Source organism: Anomalospiza imberbis, chromosome Z (genome assembly GCF_031753505.1).
Source record: "Anomalospiza imberbis isolate Cuckoo-Finch-1a 21T00152 chromosome Z, ASM3175350v1, whole genome shotgun sequence".
NCBI lineage: Eukaryota > Metazoa > Chordata > Aves > Passeriformes > Viduidae > Anomalospiza > Anomalospiza imberbis.
This window is the reverse complement of record NC_089721.1, coordinates 37,108,556-37,128,710: the sequence shown is the minus strand read 5'-3', so window position 1 is coordinate 37,128,710 and position 20,155 is coordinate 37,108,556. Positions and strand designations below refer to the sequence as shown.

Sequence of the window (20,155 nt, the reverse complement as noted above, 5' to 3'; positions counted from 1 at the left end):
CGTCCAACCAGCAACAGGGACTCCACTACCTCCCTGGATAGCCCCTTCCAATGCCTGATAATCCTTTCTGCTGCTCATACACAGAAGAGGCAAAGAACTCTAAGCATGAATATACATTTCTTTGAAGGTCAGATTTATTTTGCTTTTGACACAGAACAGCTGATATGCTCTGCTAAGTTTTACTCAATCTTTCTGTATTTGCTTTAAAAAAAGATGGATTTCTGATGACAAGCCCTATTGATTGAAACTCAAATTAGATTTTCTTTTCTTACTTACTACCATTTTACAACTAAATCAAAAACCTTTACTATACCTGCCACCACCTGATGTTCCTGCTACAGTACAGAAACTACACTACACACATATAAACCTGAATTTATGTACAGACACAGAACAACAGAAATAAAAGCACTGGTCAGATTCAAAAACTGCTACTTGAGTTTATACTCCCCAGCAGGAACTCCAGTGAAACAACGCTCCATCCACAAGCCTAAAGGGGATTTTCTCATGGCTTCAGATCAGGAGGAATATTTTAAGCATTGCAGGAGAAAGGGGAAAACTTCCAACCCTCTAGTCTGCCTGGCACTAGCGTGGCAAGGATGGGGTGCTGTATCCAGTTCTGGACCCCACAGTACAAAGTCAAGAAGCTGCTGGAGAGGGTCCAGTGGCAGCTACAAAGAGGATGATGGCTCTGGAGCATAGCTCTTATAAAAAGAGACTGTGATATCTGGGCCTGGTTACTCTGGAGAATACTGGGAGGGATGTCATTAATGCACACAATTATTTCCAAAGTGAGTGCCAAGAGGGTGCTCCAGACTCTTCAGTGCTACCTAGCAACAGGATGAGGAGCGGTGGCCATAAACTGAAACCCAAGAAATTCCACCTCAATGTGAGGAAAAACACTGAGAGTGGAAGAGCACTGGAACAGCTTCCCACGAACGTCGTGGACTCTCCTCCTTTGGAGACATCCCAAACCCACCTGGATGTGTTCCTCTGTCACCTGCTCCAGGGGACTCTGCCTTGATCTCAACCCGACCGATTCTGTGATTCAGCTTCCCACAAATACCAGCTGCTCCCACACTTCCTCCGCTCTCCCACATCCCGCGGGGGTCCTGCCCCTGTCCCCGGCATCTTCCCACAGCGCCAGCCGGACACGCCGCAGGCCCGTCCCTCCCTCCCTCTGCAGGTGTGCGCTGCCTCCAGCCCCCAGCGACCCCTCCGTCCTCCACACGGCCACCTCCCGGCTCTCCCCGGCCCCAAGCCGCCCCACAGACCCGCCGCGGCCGCCTCGTCACTGCCGTAGCCGCCGCCTACTCCGCCGCCACGGCTGCACCGGGATCTGTCGACAATGGCCGCCACCGGCCGCCCCTTCCGGCCGCCATTTCGCCCTCACCCGTCATGGAGGCGCCGCTTTGCCCTCGCCCAACATGGCGGGGCTGCAGCGGCACCAGACGCCGGCGCCCTCACCCGCACCAAAGATGGCGGCGGGGGTGGAGCCTCCCTCACCCACTGGCGGCCCCAGCGGAGCAGCCGCCTCCCTGCCCGCCGCTGGAGCCGTGTCTTGGCCGGACGGGGCAGGAAGGTCATCGGAGATGCTGAATGTGGGCAAAACATCCTGTGCCAAACATGCTGTGGCAGCAGGGCCAGGGCAGTGATTGTCCCTCTGCATTCGGCACTGGAGAGGCCACACCCTTGCTCCCTTCCAGTAGCGAGAATGTTCTGCTTTCCTCGGTGTTGTTTAAAGATTAACTGTGAATTGTGCAGAAACGACACAGCAGATGAGAGGAAAAATACAAGAAAAAATCTGAGTGGTAAGGAGAGAAAGAGAGGGATTCAAAATACTTGTATTAATACTTTAGATACTTTTGTGAAGAAAGTGGGAGAGCCAAGGAATCTAAAGCCAGTGCAGAGGAACTGCAGAGAAAGTCTTGCAGCAATTTGCAATTACTTAGTCTACCAGAAATGTGACAAATACGGCTGCTTGTTCCTGAACCTTGCAGTCCTTAACTTGCAGTTGCTACAGGAGAGAGTTGAGCACTTTACAAATTTACAGTTGGTTAAGAATTGGAGTGACTGAAGCAGAGTGTTTCTTGGAAAGGATGTGCACATGTTCTTAGCATAAGCAGAGGGGAGCCTGGTATAAAGAAACCACCAGAGACCTGGACATGAACTGAATAAAAAGTTGTGTAAGAAACAGCCTAGAGAGGAGACAATTTTGAGCTTGCAGTGTTGGTATGCTCAGGCTGTGGCCACAAAAGGAGACTTGGATGGACTGAATCTCCTGTAAACAAGAAATGCACAGCCTTGTGACCAGGGCTGTGCTGAGCATCACCCATTACCTGTTCCAAACCTCTATTCCAAATTAAAAGGACCTACAAAACCTCAAATACTGTCTTTCCTCAAGCTGTAGGAGTAGTAGTAGCCACCAGATTTGCTATGAAAGCCCAACAACACATGGGTGTGAAATGCATCCTCTTTGGTAAGGTACGAGGTGGAGACACGGCATTGTGAAATAGTCACATATTATCCAGATATGTCTGCAGATACACAGGTAAATTTAGAGCTTTGGCACACTGAGGACAGTACCTAAAATTATCTTTGATCCAGCAGAACTGTGCTGCTTCCAAGAGGAAAGGCCCTATGGGAGATGGTCTGGGAGCTGATCTCAGAAGGCTCTGCCCTGGAGGGCAGAGGGAAATCCTCCCTTTTGTGAAAAGATTTGTGTGCCTGGAGTCTGCTGAGGAAATAGCAGAGCATAGATTCATCCCAAAGGTGGGAACAGAAGAGCTTTGGCCAGTTAGCTCCAGGTACTGTCAGTGGCAAATGAAGAAAGGGATTGCAGGTTGTACACTCAAGGAAAGAGGTTGGACAAATGGGCCCAAGAACACAAGAAGCAGCCAGCCTAAGATTATAAGGTGGAAAAGTGACATCTTCAGGCAATCAGTGACTGGCCAAAGCAAAATAGTACCCAAAACGCTCACAGCAGACTAACTGCCCTAAAAGAGAACCAGATTCCAAATTCAGTGGAGCAAAGCCCTGTGCATCAATATTTCTGTGGTAAAGGTGCATTTCTGTGTCAGCACACAAATCAGCCTTTCATTTCCTAGGTTGTTAACTGGAACCACAGCAGTTACTTTGTGATAAAGCAGTGCCAGGCACCACAGGAGAGCAGGTATGAAACACAGCCCTCAGTGTGTCTTGTGGCAACTGGCACATCTGTTCAGTGCCTTCTAGATCAGATCACAGAGGTGAAGTAAAGGAAGAAAAAGTCTCAGAAAGAAAAAAAAAATAAAAAAGGAAAAAATAGAAAATGCATATTAGTGGAATATACTTCCAAATAAAAGTACCAGACCTGTCATATGTGTGTACAGGTATTTGACTTCAAAGCAAATGTAGCTTTTTTTCTTAAAAACAATTACAATAGATAAATAAATAGGATGAAAGGCTTGTACTGAACTTCTTAACCCCCTTAATTTCCTCATACACTGGCTACAGGCAGGGTGATTCTATCTTGTTCTGCTATTTTGATCATTGGTGCTTTGAAGCAAAAATAGAAACACCAGTGTCTTAAAAGGCATCCCTTTCTTAATGGCAAGAGTCTAATTGTGCAAGAGGCGCTTTCATGTTACCAAATTGCAATAAGCAGTAACAAGATTAATTTTAAAAGCTGAGCTTTGAAGCACAAAGCTTCAGCCCCTGCTCAAAATTTTGTCCTTGAGGTTGTTCTGGTGTCCCCTCCTCTAGCATGACTTTATCCTTACCTCATTGTAAGGTAAGGATAAAGCACATCATTGTAGCTAAGGTTGTGCTCTGAAAATAGGATAATTTTTGGTTTTCCTCTCAGGTGTTGTGAAGTAGCCTATGTTGTTGCTGTGGGCATGAAATGGAATGAAGGGTGCTGCAAGGTGCTGTGCTAGGTACACATTAATTGGGGCCAACAGGAACTGTATTTGATAAGATCAGGCACTTTACCTAATGATATCCACCCAGTGCAGTGTACATCAGATCACACAGAAAAGTATCACTCCACAGCATCCTTGATCTAGCCAACAACTGCTGTTTATGTTATTTAGGATGTTGTAATTCTCTCGACAGACAAGCTGACTAAAGAAAATGAACACACATAAAGCTGTAGCCAATGCAGGTGAACTGAGTTCTTGCTTTTCCATTGAAAGAAATGGCACTACTTTTTTTCTATTAGTGTTATTGTTATTAATATTATTATTATTAGAATTTGATAGTTATTCTTTCCTAAGTAGCATAATAGGATACTTATGACTCACATCTGAGAAGAAAGATACTGATCATATTTTGCCCATATTTTTCTTTTCTTAGAAAAGAAATTCCATTGTCACCTGACCAGAATGGACTTGGATAGAAATGTTTCAGTTGCTTATATATGCTGCACAAAAATTCTCACTTACTTTTGTTTTATTGTGTTCCTTCCCTAGTTGTCTTCTCCTGTGTGCATCACAGGAGAAGTGCATTTAGCATCAAGTGTTTCTTGATGCTAAATGGAGAATATATATGAGAATATGTGAATTGAAGGAGCTCTCTCACTCCACTGACACCCAGAACATCCTGGCAGGCAATCTAAAAAGACAGAATGAAAGATTCCAGTCAGTGAGAAACCCAGGCTGGGAAGTCTCAGCAGGGATTATTAGCGATTGCCTTGCTGCCTCACTGCCCAGCTGCCATAGTGATCAGGAGAAATGAAAATCCAGGAAATGGAGCACAGGCTTTACTGTCTCCTTCCATTTCCCTCACTCGCCTTTTTTTTTTTTTTTTTTTTTTCTTTTCTTTTCTTTTCTTTTCTTTTCTTTTCTTTTCTGGCACCAGACCACCTTAATTTGCTGTCTGTGCAGAGGATTCCTGTGTGCAAATAGAAATAGTCCTGGAAATAGTGATATGAAGAATTTCCTGTAAAGGAGCTTATGACCACTATCCATACTTATTGAATTGCAGTAGGTGGATTTGAATTTTAAAGACAGGCTCTTCAGAATCCTGGTAAGCTTTTTACTGGTGCATTTAGAAACCAGAGAAAGAAAACAAACTGTGTTTAAAAATATTAATTACTCAGCAGTGAAAATTACAGAATTTGCAAAATCAATTCTAGAATCTCTAATCAAATCCTCCACCTTTATACTTGCCAATGTAGCTCTTGTCATTATAGCAGGTTTTACTTCTAGATCATGGACTAGTCACAGACTTTTATATCTTGCTTAAGTCTAACCTTAAGACTTTCAAACAAAAAAATAACCAGAATGAATTGAAAATATTAACTAGAAGTGAAGTACTTGAGTCTCCCTGTTACATCCTTTATTAGGTGGAATAACAAAACACCATTCAGCTAAATGCAATTAAAACCTCTAAAATTTCAAATAAGGTTGCCCCTTAGAGATTTGAAGCTGTTTTAAAATAGTTATATTCCTACAATTTTCCTAAGAGTCTTTGTGTAGTTAAAACCTTGTACAAATGGTACTTAGATTTTCCTAAACAGGCCATGTCTCTCATGCCAGCATCTGACCTCTAGTTCCAGAAGTGCTCACCAAAAATTTGCAGTGAGAGAGAGCAGAGAAATTGCTAACACTCCGTGCCTCTGACAGAGTGCAGAGTTTATTAGTGAAAAGTGCCCAGTGACCATACAAAATAACTTTACTCCATTTTGCAAGAGAAAGTAAAAGTGTTCCAGCAGTCCCTGGGGGATAATTCCTCCTGACTCTCAGTTTGGAAATTCTGGTTTGCCTTTTCACCTCATTCTTATTTTTTAGCATCAGCATCTTTTTTTAGCACAAAGTACACTGTTCTAGGCCATTCTTCTATGTTGCAAGACAAAGCAAGTAACTGAGAGCCAATGTATTTTAACAGATATTTTGAAGAGGCAGTAGACTTTATGTCTAAATTAAAATGTTTGTCCCTTTCTTAGAAATACTCTGTGGTCTGCAAGAGTCAGAAGATTGGAGCAAGATGGGAAGGAGGCTGGATCACCAGAGCATATGCCACTAAACTTGCCGAGGTACATCCAGTTCTCTGAGTGTCACCAGGTTTGCAGTATTTCTGCAGTTCCATCATCATTTAACACATTTCTGTGTTGGCTCACTCTGGTGTTCTTTTAGCTATGAACAGCCTTTTCTGATGGTTTGATTGGAGAAGCTAAAGACGCATAGAAAAAGGGCATGTGTGGTGGGGAGGGGTGCCCAGTAGTCTCTAAAGTGAACTGGACTACAGTGAGTGTGTTTCTGTCATCTTCAGATGTGTGCAGCTTGGGTAGAAGAGATTACAGGAACAGGATTTAATAACTCATCTGCAAGATGAATTAGCTATTGGTAAGAGCCTGAAATGTCTGGCTGTGGTTGTATGTAGGAGATTTTGTAGAGGGAAGACTTGGGGAATATATGAAGGGCGGTTAGTCCTGAAAAGAACCAAAACCAAATGCACAGACCAGGATGAAAATGAGATTAAAATACTTCAGCCTTTTTAGAGAATACTAATGTACCCTAGACAGCCAAGCCAGCATGAATCCATTCCTGCTGGAGCTGTGTTTCCTCTGACTATTGCTGTCTAAAGTGGCCCTGACATATAAGCTCATTATGTCTCCAGTAAATGGCAAAGGACTTTGAACACTTTTTGTCCCAGTGATCAATATTGAGTCTGAAAGAAAACAAAGAGAAAGCCACTGCCACTCTATGTAATTTGGTTATCCTCGATATTGTATTTGTATTCAAAATAGCCATCAGAAATGTCTGCTGCTTCTTACAAAAGCAGAATGCAAGCAGGAAATTAATTGGAGTTTTTACCCCTATAAATAATTAGCAGGGGAAGAAAATGATTTTAAAAGTTAGCCTTTGAGGTGAACAGCAGATACGTACAAGGAGAACATACCCATTGTGCAGCTGACAGTACAGGAATAACCAGGCAATCATCTGGTATCTGTATGTAAAGGAATACTGCTGTCACTAAAGAACTTCTCAGTGTTTGTGGAAGAGGTATAGCCTTTGCAGGGTATGTACATACTAGCACAACAAGTTATGCTAAACACATTATTCATTCCTCCTGCTGGAATGCAATGGCTTTGGATTTTTTCCTAAGGAGACCAACCTTACAAAACCTCTTTTCCTATGTATCTTTTTTTTCCTTTTCTGTCTTTTCACAGCTTCCTCCCTGTCCCTAGTAAGTGTTGTACTCACTTCTCAAATTTCATTGCAACTGGCTGAAGGAGGTAAGCCCCAAATATGTGTTTGTTGCTACTTCAGGCAGTGCCTTGCAGAGCAGAGCTGAGTGTGTCCATCCTGCTGAGCAGACCCTTAAGACACCCCGAACAGGAAGCTGTTTGTTTGATTTGTTGGCTGAATAATCAGCACAAGCAGCTCAAAGTCAACTGGAGTGTGCATACCCTCATGCCCTTGCCTTCTGGTAAAAAACATGAGGCAGTAGGAGGAAAGCAAGGAATCAGGAGGAGACAGGGAACACAAGGCAGGAGTAAAGATAATTTGACAGTGATGCATAGGGCACAAATAACACAACTCAGAGGACACCAGGCTTCTCAGTTCAGCTCCCCCAAGACCATGAATGTCTGCCCTGCCTGCACATTGAGCAAGTATCAAAACACCACCTGCCTGCCTTGTCCTGCCTCTGACACTCATGCCTATGAAAAGCAGGAGCTGTACCTGATCTCAGGCAAAGCAAAAGAAAATATTATTCCCATTTCCCTGCGCAAACGCTCAGTGCCGTCAGAGTTGTTACAGTGGATGGCAGAGGGGAAAGGTGCTTTGGCAATGGAAAACACTGGGATCTGAATGATTGGGCTGAACCTTCACTACCTGGATAAATTCTCATCCAAAGATTTTTTCTGATCATAGTTTTAAAGTCCTGTCCTGTTATTGTTCAGGCGGAATAATTTCATAAGTAATTATTTCTTCTGAGCATTTCAGGTTGCAGTTAGGTTACTGCAGGAGCAGTTGAGTCCCCAGATGTTCATCTCTGCTTTCCAAAGCCCTCCCAGCTGTGCTGACAATGCCATTTGGTGTGGGAAACTGAAGGGACAAAGTGATGCAACTAAGACAAAACCCACTAGAAGAAAAACTTCATTTTTCAGCTACATCAATGTCCCTTATGCTCGTGCACAGGGGAAAACAGCACCATGATAAGAGTGGATGAGTAGTCAGGAATGACAGGCTTCCACTGTCTTTCTCTGCCACTGCCCCAAAATCACTTCAGACTCTTCTCCCTCAGCCTTTTGGGTCTACCAGAAGCTGTTTTAAAGAAATAATTGTTTAAGGATGAAAGTCGTGTGTGTCCTGAAAAGTGTGCAAGTGAGCAGAGAGGAAGTTGGGAAGATTTACACAGAAGTTATACAAAATTACAATGACCTAAATATTTATTCCCAAAGATAAGGCCTTCAGGCCCATTTTTTTTTATTTTAAATTGATTACCCCTAGTAATAAATTCTGCTGGCTAAAACATCCAAAATGTAATCCTGCTCAATAGTCACTCTCCCACATGCACACTGACACAGAAGTGGGAAAAAAACCATTTTTTGTTTCTTATAATTTCTGCAACTCTTATCCTGGAAAGAACATAATAACGGACCTCCTAGGAATGTACTCCAGTACTCTTACATACCCTATTTTCTCTGCTCTGTTCCAGAATCCTGCTGTGTTTGCAGTGCATCAACTTTTGGAGGCATGAGAGCATTTAAGTGGAAGGTAGAGTCTAAATCACTGTCATTAAAAACAGAAAAAGAGGCAGATGTGGTCAGCAAAGAGAGATTTGGGAAAGCAAATCACCTGAGAAACTATGATTTATTTTTTTGAGAGAGTAACATGGATCTTAGTAAGCTGAAGCTTCCAGCATACCTAATCCATTTCTTGGAAGTCAGTACAGGAACCCAACTGTGGTGCTTGAATGTGTTGTTTATTTTGGGCATTACTGTTCCTGTGGCTTTCCCTCCTTCCATGTTATCTCTGCAATAAAAAGCCCTAGATGTGGGACAGCTTTTGCCAGGAGGAAGAATAAGGATCACAGGCATGCAAAGCTGATTTCTTTTGTTCATCATGCTTATAAGAGGGAATAATAGAAATTGCTATGTTCAAATTATAAACGTATATCATGCTAGAAGATTCTGACTACAGGACTGGACACTAGCAAAATTCTAGCTGTGCTTAACAGAACATGGTATTTTACTGAAAGGGCCTAAGGGATTTTTTTTTTCTTGGTAGGTTTTTTTTTCTTTCCCCAAGATTCTTCTAAGATGTAAGAGAAGTCTGAGCCTGAAAATAGTTTAGCCCAAATACACGCACTTGCGTTTTCTGGAGCTGCAGGCACAAACCCAAGGAGTTCCTACAATAACAGACAGTAAACTTTCCCTGAAGCATCTTTCAGGTAACCAGTTAATTAGATATTATGTTCACAGGGCTGAAGGGTGTGGGTGTTTAAGAACAGGGAACACAGAAAAAAGCAGTGGTGGGTGGGAGGGAGGGGGAGTGAACCGGTCAGAGGCAAGTCTTGGGGCACTTTGATGAAATGTCTGAATCCTGAACAGCGTGATGTAAATCTTTGTGTAGCTGATGAGCCTCCCCACTTCAGCCAATACACCTGTGAAGACTTCGCTGCAGACTGAGAAAGCTTTTACCTGTCAGGGGTGACACGCACACACAGAACCTGCTGGTGACTCTTGGCATTTTGTGCTCGAGTTTGCGGGGGCCCGGTGATCCTCTCCCCTCCTGGGAGTGAGGCGAGGGGTCCGGAGCGTCCAGCAGATCCCAGTGTGGGAGGGCAGTGCCCCAGAGGGGCGGGATCTGGCGGGGACACCCGGCTAAAGGGACACTCGCCAGAAGTGACATCCACGAAAGGTGACACGCGGCCGTAGTGACACCAGGCAGATGTGACACCCTGACTGGGGAGGGCTGGAGGATCTGCGCTGTCCCTGCGGTTGTCCCGCGGCTCCTGAAGGAGCGTTCGCTGACCGCAGAGCAGGAATGAGGAGCTCCGGCTGCGCAGCCGCCTCGCCCCGGGCGTCCCCCTGGGGCTCGGGATTTACTCCTGAGCCTGATTCCAGGGACAGGTCTCCTCCCCGGTGTGCGGTGACCCCCTCCGGCCATCTCCCCTTCCCCTCCTTCCTCGAGCATCCCTGTGCTGGCGAAGTCACACGTTTGGTCTCTGATGCCTTTAATCCCACCCTCAGCGCCCGAGAGGGAGGAGAGAAATTCGCGGAAGAGAAGTGAGCCACACGCCGAGCAGGATCCTGGCCGGAGCGGAGCTGCGGGCGGGAGGGAGGCGGGAGCGGCCGTGCGGGGCTGCCCAGCGGATCGGGTAAATCTCCCGCTCGGATCGGGTAAATGGCCCGCTGGGATCGGGCTGTCCCGGAGGGATGCTTCCCCTTTCCCTGCGGGAGATAAGGGGGCGGGCGGCGCACCGAGGCTGGGGGAACGGGGAAGGGGGGCCACGAAGTTATGGCCGATGAGCAGCCACAACTGCTCATCAGAGCTGGGCTTGGCTGCTGTGGCTGCGGCACCCGAGCCAGCAGGGAGGTGGAAACCCTCCAGGGATCGAGGAGATGTTTCTGTGCTTGCTCCGGGGATGTGCCTGTACACGGTGACGAGCGAGGACAAGTAGCCGGAGCCTGGCCGCGCCTCAAGAAACGGCCCCTCCCTTAGGGGAGCTGAGTGGAACTCTTAAGGGAACGGGGAGAAGCCAGCCACCTTCTGCCCTGTGCTTGGTGCCACCCAGAGGAGCCCTCGCCCGAGGTAGAAGCGTGGCCAGAATCTCTCTAGTCGTAAACCCGGGCAAGGAGCTGAGGACTGGTCACACTGAAATGCCCTCCGTGCGTGTCCTGCAAGGAGGGCAGGGAGTGGAGGTGGGATCAGCATTTCTAATCTAACGCCTTCTCCTCTTTGACCATCCCCACTGAGGTAACTGCTATTAATCCCGGTGCTTTACGGGTCACCTTGTGCTACCTGGCAGCTCTCCCGAGGGGAACAAGGAGCAGCTAAGAAACCCAGGGGCCAAAGTCGCTGACATTTAAAATCAAAGGCTGCTGAGGAAATCTGCAGTTGTGCTGTGATGCAGCAAAACATGAGACGATGCTGATGTACACTACAGGTTCCTGGGCTGGCTTCTCTCCTGCAGTCACTGAGAAAACAATTTATGTACAACCATTACGGCACATCAAGTTCAGCAAGCATTTGCAAGCACAAAAGCCAGGAGGAATACCCTCCTGCACATGTGAAATCTGCTGCTTTCTTATTTGTCCAACAAGGGCATTACTAATTGTACCACAGATTATTTTTCAGCTCCTGCATTTTCCTCATTTTCTCCCTTTGGGGCTCAAGCAGATCACCAGGATCCCCCAGAACCAGGGCACTCCATTCACCACGCCTTCCTGTGCAGGATACACACTCTGGTTCATGCGTTGTGGGGGGAGGGGAGGAGGAGGGTGGATATTCCTCAGGCGCAAGTGGTGAATACAGAGAAATCAGTAGTTTAACAAGAGTAGAGTCTCTTCAAAAAGGAATGCTTTTTATCAATATGACAAAATATTTGTTTCAGAGGTTTGAATCACAATACTCTGGTTGTTGTCTTGTACAGTTTTGCATTTCGATTGTTACGTAGACCTGTCCCAACTGGAAATTTACAGCTTTGTCATCAAAAGCCTTTGTTCACAAATATTCTATTTCCTTATTCCTGTACTTTATTCTTCACAGTCATAAACAACAGTAAAGCTACAACATCTGCAGTGTTAGCAGCCATCACCGCATTTGTTTCCTTTTCTCTCCCTCTCCCCCCATTCTTACACCCACAACTCTACAGGCACAGGTGAATTTTTAAGAGAATTCATCATTGTGGGGATAACAAAAAGGTTTTATTAATGATTAGATGATAATCAAATTATATTTAATGATTAAAAATTGCAAATTGTGATTAAGGAATAATTCAGTTATAATTTAACAGTGATTTAACAATGATTTAACAATAATTAATAATTAAGGTGTAATGAATGGTAATTAATTGAACCATGTTTTAGTTTCTGATTTCAACAATGATTTAAACCATGACTAGACTCTGCTACTTACTACACTTCTACACCTAAAGCTATAGCTGGATATATAAATGTCATGAACATACATAGGATGTACTTGGAGAAACCTGTTGGGACTTCTGGGGTCCTTCTGAGGACAGAGAGGGAATTTTAGTGACAAGCTCACCAAGTTGGTGAGGGCTTTAATTTAAAGCTGCTGTGGGAGGGGAATTTCAGGCCTTTCAGTGTGAAGCCAGGGCTAGCAAAAGAGGCCCAGAACTTGGGGAGGGATCACAGATCAGCAGGAGAGCACCTGAATGGTAGGACAAAGGAATTCCAGCCACTCCAGCCACTCCTTTGCCTTCATCAGAGTCCAACTTACCTGCCTCTGTGTAAAGGCATGGGGAATGAACACAGGGAGCTGGAGTCATGGGCACACCTGCAGGGCTGCCTGCTCCTTGGCATCATGGCAGTGAGCTGGGGTGGCTCCTGTGGTTGCACTGGTGGAATGGAAGGATACACAGTCTTTAGCAAGGGCAAGCAGGGGAGGTGAGGAGGGGTCACCCTCTATGTCAGTGACCAGCTGGGGTGAATGGAGCTCTGCCCAGGGATGGATGAGGAGCTGTCCAACAGATGATGAATCAGGATTAAGGGAGGACAGGGACAGGTGACTTTATTGTGGGGGTTTGCTACAGGCCACTGCACCAGGATGGATGAGTCCCTCTATAGACAGATTGACTCTTGTGATCACAAGCCTTGGTTCTCTTGGGGCACCTCAACCCTCTGTCACACCTATCAAAATCACAGACAGCTCTTCAAAGTCATTGCCTTAAGTCTCCGTGTTTAGCTATTACCTTGCAGAACTCTACTCAGGCTGCTCTCCACTCACACTTCATCTGATCTGACTGGTGGGTAGCAACAGAGGGAGCATTGCTTTCCCATGGGACTGCCCTGCAGGGAGGCAGCCAGGTGAAATGGGCTCCGTTCAGGTTTATGTGACAGAGGAAAATTAATATACATGAGAAACAAGACAGAAGTTGGGGAAATAAGTGAAATTAATATATATTGAGTTCATAGCCTCTTTCACTGGTGGCATAGTCTTATCCTCTTAGTTCAAACAAAATGGGCAAAGTGTCATTCACCTGCCACAGCTATGTCCCTTGTTTCTTAGTTCAGTAGCTTTCAAACTGTGCATCATGGATTTCAAGGGATTTATGAACAACCTGTAAAAGTTAACTACAGTCTAATGAGAATAGCAAGCCAGCCTATGATGAAATTTACATTCATGTTTTAACTCTGCAGTTTCTGGTGTTACCCTATTGGTCACAGTTGCACCCAGCATATTTGTGCATTTTTACTGTTCCAAGAGTGCTTAAATTCCATCTCCTTGGACTGAAGAGGTCTGTACATTCACTGACAGGCCCTGAGGAATGGCAGATCAAAACAGACACCACCCCCTTCAATTTCTATCTCATGCACCACATAACTTTTCCTAAGGGCCAAGTCCTCTGCCCCTCTCTAGCCACTTCTCTTATACTTCAAGCTGTCATTAATCTGTTAACTGTGAGAGTGTTACATCTTTAGTACACAGACCATAAGAAACGAAAGTTCTAAGGGAGCTGAGAGCGTAAGTGCAGCAGCCCTGATCTTTGCCTGGCTTATCTGATGATAAGATGATAGATGCTACTCATCATTTATGAACAACAAAAGAACAATTGCTTTCAGCAGTGCTTGAGGAGATGAGAGATATATTTGGTACTTGCCAGTAAAATGCAATCATATAACAACTACTGGTCTCTTACCATTAAGGCTCCTCTGAATTTTTTTACCAGCACGGCTCTTGCTGGGATGCTTTGTATTTTCTAGGGAACCCAACTCCCACTTTGGCATGGAAGTGCAACAATCAGATCTGTGGGTGCTTGGCTTCTGCTGTTGTCAAGGGGGGCCTGACACATTACAGAAATACTATCTGGCACCTGACCTACTAAAAGCTGTCAGAAAACAAGAGGAATTGCAGATGAGAAAAGCTGGCCATCTGGCCCAGTAATAGGGATCAGCTCATGGCAGAGACCTCAGGTTTTGGATTTTGAGGATATGTGTACATTCCCCGTCAGCATGCCTTTATGTTACAGGAGATCTCTATGGCTCCTTAGGAAGCTTCCATCAGCTTCCTCAGATTCAAGCAGGATGTTTGTCACAGTCCCACAAAGGCCCTGTCTCTGCCAGAGAGGATCCATCAGCAGAGGAGCTGGTCCTGAGCTGGCAGCTCTTCTGCATAGTGTTAGGCTGGGGTGTAGAAAAGCTTTTCACACAAAGGTTTCAGCTTGGGTGCTGCTACAGGATCAAAAGTGTAAAGGACCACTTGTGTGAGCACCATTACTCCCACCACTGCTATGGCCCTGTTGGGACTGTGACAGCCCATGACACTTCCATGACATTTTCCAAGAGCCTGCCTTTGTTTCCCTCTTTCATCCTTTTGTAGAGAGATGACTCTATGGCTCTGACCAAATGACTTCATCCAGCTGTTTTTATGTTAGGAAAGAAATGGCTTTTCCCACTGACACTGAGAAGAAGTGTAGATAGGCCAAAAGGAGTAATTTAATATTGTAATTGTACAGGAATAATTGTGTCTTTGTCTCATGGTCCAGGAAGGAGAAGGCAGATAGTCTCTCTTATATTCCTATTTAGGAATCTAAAATTTAGCAGTTTTGAAACAGGTAGGAAATGGTTTTTCCAGGAACAATCCAGCAGATTAAAAGCAAGATTAGTGACATAAGAGAGTTCTTGTGAACAGTCTAATTGCCCTGATTTTTGTATAAGCTTCTGAAAGCCAGGCTGTGAGGTGTTCAGGGCAGCCAGAGAAACAGAACAGAAAAGCCAAATATGGCAAAATTTAATTTGTGTGAAGGTGAATGTTTGCTTAAAATGAGTGTGTGTTTATGTGTGTACAAAAATATTATATATTTATAGGAATGTTTCAGTTTAAAATTCAAGGCATAAACTTCTAAATTGCATTCTTTTAAATAAGAAGTAGGAGTCAATGGCTTGATTACAACATGTTAATGTTGCTGTGCCCATGTATTTCACAGGGTCTAGTAAGGAAGAGACATCTGAGAGAAACAGACACTGACATTATCTTTAGCATACACAGGCCCATGCTTCACACTCTAGGGGAGTGAAAAAAAACACATTTGGAAGTGTGTGAGCAGCAGCAGGGAAGCATGTGTGTGTGCCTCCAAAGAGGTAAAAGTTTGTCTCTCTAACATGTGCTAGACTAAGATACAAGAGATCTGGCTTTGCTTCATGTCTGTGATCTAAACATTATTATGTCACTGTCACCAGAAAGGAGTACCTAAGTTTCATGCCTTTAACAGAAAGGGATTTCCACACATCCTGCATCCACCTTGCCTGTTGATACATGTTTGAAGCACGGTAACAAACACACAAAGTCCTTTTGAACTTGGTTAGATCAGAGCTCCTATGTGCTAAAAAGGCCTTAGAGGTCTTTTGCTGAAAACTTAAGTTTTGCTCATCTGTCCTCAATCTCCCAGGACTCTTCTGTGATGCCTCCACCATAAGGGTTCCACAGAGGCCGTGCATTTTAGCTTACTCAGAGACTAGTCCCCTGCTTTCTATTTTCTCTGTCAGTTCCTATTTCAGTAACCATCCTTTTTTCTTCCTTTCTAGGCCTGGACAACCTCTGCAGGTTTGGCAGCAATGGCCCCAGTGGTATCCTGCAGTTCAGGGAGAAGGATGCATTGGAAGTGAAGGATTGAGGGCATGAGCAGTGCAGGAGTGCCCTCTTTATGCAGCAGTTATGTTACACCGAGCCTGGCAGCTCTGTGGGAAGTGGTGCCATTGGTCCAGCCCTTTCATCCATCTCCTCACCCTGACTGTGGTGACTTTTGGTGTGCTGGCACCTTTGATCTGCCACCGGTTCCTCCACTCTTATTTCTACCTGCGGCGCTGGCACCTGAACCCCATGAGCCGGGAGTTCCTGGAGCAGAACCAGCAGGAGGGCCAGGATGCCCTCCATTACTTTGAGAAGATGGAGATGCCAAATGCCTCTGAGGCCTCTGGCAGTGACACCTTCCAGCCCTTGCTGCTGATCACCATTATCACTGTGCAGAGGCGGAATGATTTCCACTACGTCTTGCAAGTGGCCTCCCACTTCCACCGCCTCCTCCAGAAATGTGGGGCGCGTTGCCAGAGCCACCGCATGCTCCTCTGTAACGTGGAGTCAGACCCCAGCAGCCATCAGGATGTCAGGCTGCTGAGCAGACTCTTTCCTGTGGTCAGTCGTGACAGAACTGGAGAGAATCCTGACCCCAGCCTGAACCAGTTTGAGAAGGAGAAGCAGGACTACGTCTTCTGCCTGGAGCAGTCACTGTTGGTGTACAACCCAGAGTACATCCTCCTCGTGGAAGATGATGCTGTGCCAGAGGAGGAGATATTTTCTGTCTTGCAGCACCTCTTCTCGGCCCGGTTCTCCAAGCCCTACCTCAGAGACGCTCTCTACTTCAAGCTGTACCATCCCGAGAGGCTCCAGCGCTACTTCAACCCCGAGCCCATGAGGATCCTGGAGTGGCTGGGCCTGGGCATGTTCCTGGGGCCAGTGCTGAGCTGTGCGTACTGCCGGGCCGCGGGGCGGGCGGGCCCCAGCTGGTGCCTGGTGGCGTTCTTTGCCCTGTACAGCATGGCCCTGTCAGAGCTGGTGGGGCGGCACTACGGGCTGGAGCTGCGCCGCCTGCACCCGGCGCTCTACAACGTGGTGCCGGCCAGCGAGTGCTGCACGCCCGCCATGCTCTTCCCCACTGCCTCCGCCCACCGGGCCTCGGGATACCTGCGGGGGCTGCGCTGCCGCCGGGGCTTCGCCAAGGACACGGCCCTCTACTCGCTGCTGCGGGGCAAGGGCGAGAACGCCTTCGTGGTGGAGCCCAACCTGGTGCGGCACGTGGGCATGTACTCCAGCCTCCGACTGAACAGCGAACCAAAACTGCTGTGAGCTTCTCCTGCCTTGCTGCACAAAAAACGCCCAGGGCACTCGCCATGGGGCAGAGGGACAGTGTGCAAAATCGGATTCTGTGCTGCTTGCACTGGCCATCCCGTGTCTCCATGCGGGCAAAGAATAACTCTCTCTAAAAGTACAAGTTTTCTTAAAAAATCAGCTTTTGTTCATGGAGACCCTATTTAATAACAACTTGGAACTAATCACCATGCACCACCTGAGAGGGGAGTGGAGGATTCCAGCTCACTCTCCTTAGCCATTCCCAAAGAAATGCTCTCACACCAACATGCACAGCTTTCCTGCCTACTCTCCTGGACAGTGGTTACAAAAATCCTCACTTTAGGGCAGCAGAGATGTTGGGCAAAGTGAATGTTTCAAGTTTAAGCTAATGAAGAGGGGAAGGCCTTATTTCCCCATCCTTACTAAGGCCTCATCTCTGACCTGTTTCTGTTCCAAAGCTGTGGTTTTGAGCAGACCCTTCAAAAGCAGAAGTGGTTTGCAGGAACTTCCCCACACATTCTGCCTAGATACTTCAAAATTATGAAGTGTCTCTAATTATTGACTCCCTATCTGCACCTCCACCATTCCCACTTCTTTTGCTTTGACCACAGGCTCTTAAAAACAAAACCTCTGCTGCTTCATTAAAGGCCACCTCTCAGAGTAGGGATAGGAAAACAGAATTACAGCCACTGGTGTCGCACAGATGGGTCACAAATGCACATTTTCATTGATACACAACACACATTGTACACAATGATTGCTGTGTTGGTTGGGATCCTCACTCGTACTGGATCCATTAAAAGAGGTCTTGTCAGCCACTGAGTGAACTTAGACATTCAACATGAATTTACCCTGATTTTCCCTCATCACAGAGGCAAAGGAAAGATTAGATCAGGTGCTGTTGTTGTGCAGGATCCTTGCTCAGTCTGGAGCTGTAATTCACAGCTCAGCTGAAGTGGTTCATTCACTGCTCCTGGCAGAAAGCAGAATACCTGTGGGAAACAACAGCTGTTCACATGAACAAGCAACAATAGCACAGCACATCGAGGGGCCACTCTGACCATGACCATGTCTCCTGGTTGTTAGGCATCTGGGATAGGTACTTTGCACTAGGGCTGTGGGCACAGTTCGATAAAACCTTGCAGATGACAAGAGACCTCATACTGAATGATACCAGGCAAAAATTGGGTATATCTGATGAAAAGCCCACTTTAGCTTTAGTTAGCTTTGAATCAAATTCACTTTGAGGTGGCATTTGATTGAACTATTTTAAAAACCATATTCCTTGCTTTGGAATGAACCAAGAAAATATTTTTTGTTGAGTTTAATCAGTGGGAGTTGTTTGTTTTTTTTCTTTTTGGTAATGGATGGGCTCTGCTTTGAATTTTCTTCTTCCAGCTCTCTCCCAGGATATTTATGCCTTAAGCTCTTAACAAGTCTGATTGTAGGTGAGAAATACCTAAAGCTCTTGAGAGATGAAACCAAAGAAAATGGCAACCCTCCCTTTGTCAGCACGGTGGGTATCAGTTACACAACACAGATGCACAGTGCACGTTAGCTGAGAAACAGCATCACAGCACTGCTTTTCTCTCCAGTAATCAGCTGGATACCTTCAGAACATCTTTGGAAATTAGAGTGAGTAAAATCTGCTTGTGGGTTCCATGCCATTCCAAAGGCAAGGCCTAGAAGGAGAAGGAGAAGGAAAAAGAAAGAAGAAAAGAAGAAAAGAAAAGAAAAGAAAAGAAAAGAAAAGAAAAGAAAAGAAAAGAAAAGAAAAGAAAAGAAAAGAAAAGAAAAGAAAAGAAAAGAAAAGAAAAGAAAAGAAAAGAAAAGAAAAGAAAAGAAAAGAGAAAAGAAACGAAAGAAAGAAAGAAAAGATAAAAAGAAAATAAAAGAGAAAAGAAAAGAAGAAAAGAAAAGAAAAGAAAAGAAAAGAAAAGAAAAGAAAAGAAAAGAAAAGAAAAGAAAGGAAAAGAGAAAAGAAAGAAGTTGTATCCAGTTAATAAATGTTTTGATCTGAGGAAATTATTTATCCATTTGTCTCAGTTGTTTTCCTGTTTGTTCAGTAGTACTTAATTTGACATTTCCAAAGTCCAGGAGAGGTCAATAATTTCACTGAGCCTTGTAGCTGAAAATTGAGAACATGATTTTGAGGCATCCTTTCTAAACTAGAAGACAATTTTCATGGCATAAGAGGTGACAGAATTTGACTGTGAGACCAAACAATGTGTAGAGGGCCCAGGGCTTGAACTTGCCAGTGTGAGAGTTTCAGATAAACCAGCTGAGCACAAACTCCTTTGTGCAAGAAGCAGGTTAATAAATTTGTTATGTCCTTCTGGGACAATTTCCTGAAGTGCTCAACTCACCTTCACAACAGAGGTGCTGTTTTGCTGAGCTGGCAGGGAGCTGTTCTGAGTTACTCAGGTACTTGCACAGTGCCCACCCTGCCAAGGGGGCATCCCAGGAAGGGGCTCCTGCTGCTGCCTTCCAATCTTCCAGAAGCAGATTGAGTCTTGTTTCTCTTTTCTGTGCTCCATGTTTTAGTAGAAATTAGAAGTCAGAGAAGTGCACATCACCCTCAGAACAGAGAATGGGAGGCTACACGACTTAATTCCTGGTGGATTTTGTTCTGCGGTTCAGGCTAAAAAAGCAGTATTCAAACACCCAAAAGTCTTTCCCCTCTCTTTTCTCTGAGGGGAGTGGCGCTGAGTTGCTCCATCTCAGACTACAGAAGTTCAAAGCATGGTATTAGGTCCCTGAAATGTGGTCTTAAGAGCTTGTCTTCTTTCAGTTTAAAACAAGCTTAGTGACTATTTTTGAAACAAACAGTATGGATTTGCTTGGGTGTTGGTTCATTCCCAATAGTTTGGAGACTTCTTCAATGCAGCAGCTGCTGCTTGCACAAGAGGAGTCTTTCTTGATGGGCCATCAGCAGGACCCAAGGCTTTATTGTCCAAGACAGTTTAAGGTGGGGGGGGGGGGTTTAACTTAAACACAAACTACATTTGTTTCCAAAGCATGTCCAATGCAAGCATTATGCAGGCAGAACACAGGGCATAACCTGACAGGTCTCTACTAGATTAGCAGCCCATGAGGATTTTCTAACTCCAGTAGGCATCAATGTCTTACTG

At 45.4% G+C, this 20,155-nt stretch overlaps 2 protein-coding genes and 2 long non-coding RNA genes across 4 annotated transcripts in view; 2 read left to right on the top strand and 2 right to left on the bottom strand.

Annotated features, from left to right (window-relative positions):
* Window positions 1–1,331, bottom strand: part of LOC137464472 (E3 ubiquitin-protein ligase BRE1A-like) — a 121,436-nt gene extending 120,105 nt beyond the window's left edge. The window contains exon 1 of the mRNA XM_068175846.1: window positions 1,275–1,331. The gene's annotated coding sequence lies outside the window, so the exon portion shown is untranslated. The remainder of the gene's footprint in view (window positions 1–1,274) is intronic.
* A 44-nt stretch (window positions 1,332–1,375) lies between these two features.
* Window positions 1,376–6,775, top strand: LOC137464477 (uncharacterized). The gene is made up of 3 exons (XR_010994247.1): window positions 1,376–3,172; window positions 5,927–6,016; window positions 6,253–6,775. It is a non-coding gene; the product is annotated as an uncharacterized lncRNA (long non-coding RNA).
* Window positions 4,504–20,047, bottom strand: LOC137464478 (uncharacterized). Its single transcript, XR_010994248.1, has 3 exons — window positions 19,391–20,047; window positions 17,876–18,016; window positions 4,504–4,593 (listed from the first exon to the last, which is right to left on the bottom strand). It is a non-coding gene; the product is annotated as an uncharacterized lncRNA (long non-coding RNA).
* LOC137464471 (post-GPI attachment to proteins factor 4-like) lies at window positions 15,225–18,193 on the top strand. Its single transcript, XM_068175845.1, has one exon. It carries the CDS (start codon window positions 15,834–15,836, stop codon window positions 17,019–17,021), a length of 1,188 nt encoding a protein of 395 aa, XP_068031946.1. The 5' UTR covers window positions 15,225–15,833; the 3' UTR covers window positions 17,022–18,193.
* Window positions 20,048–20,155: the final 108 nt, after the last annotated feature.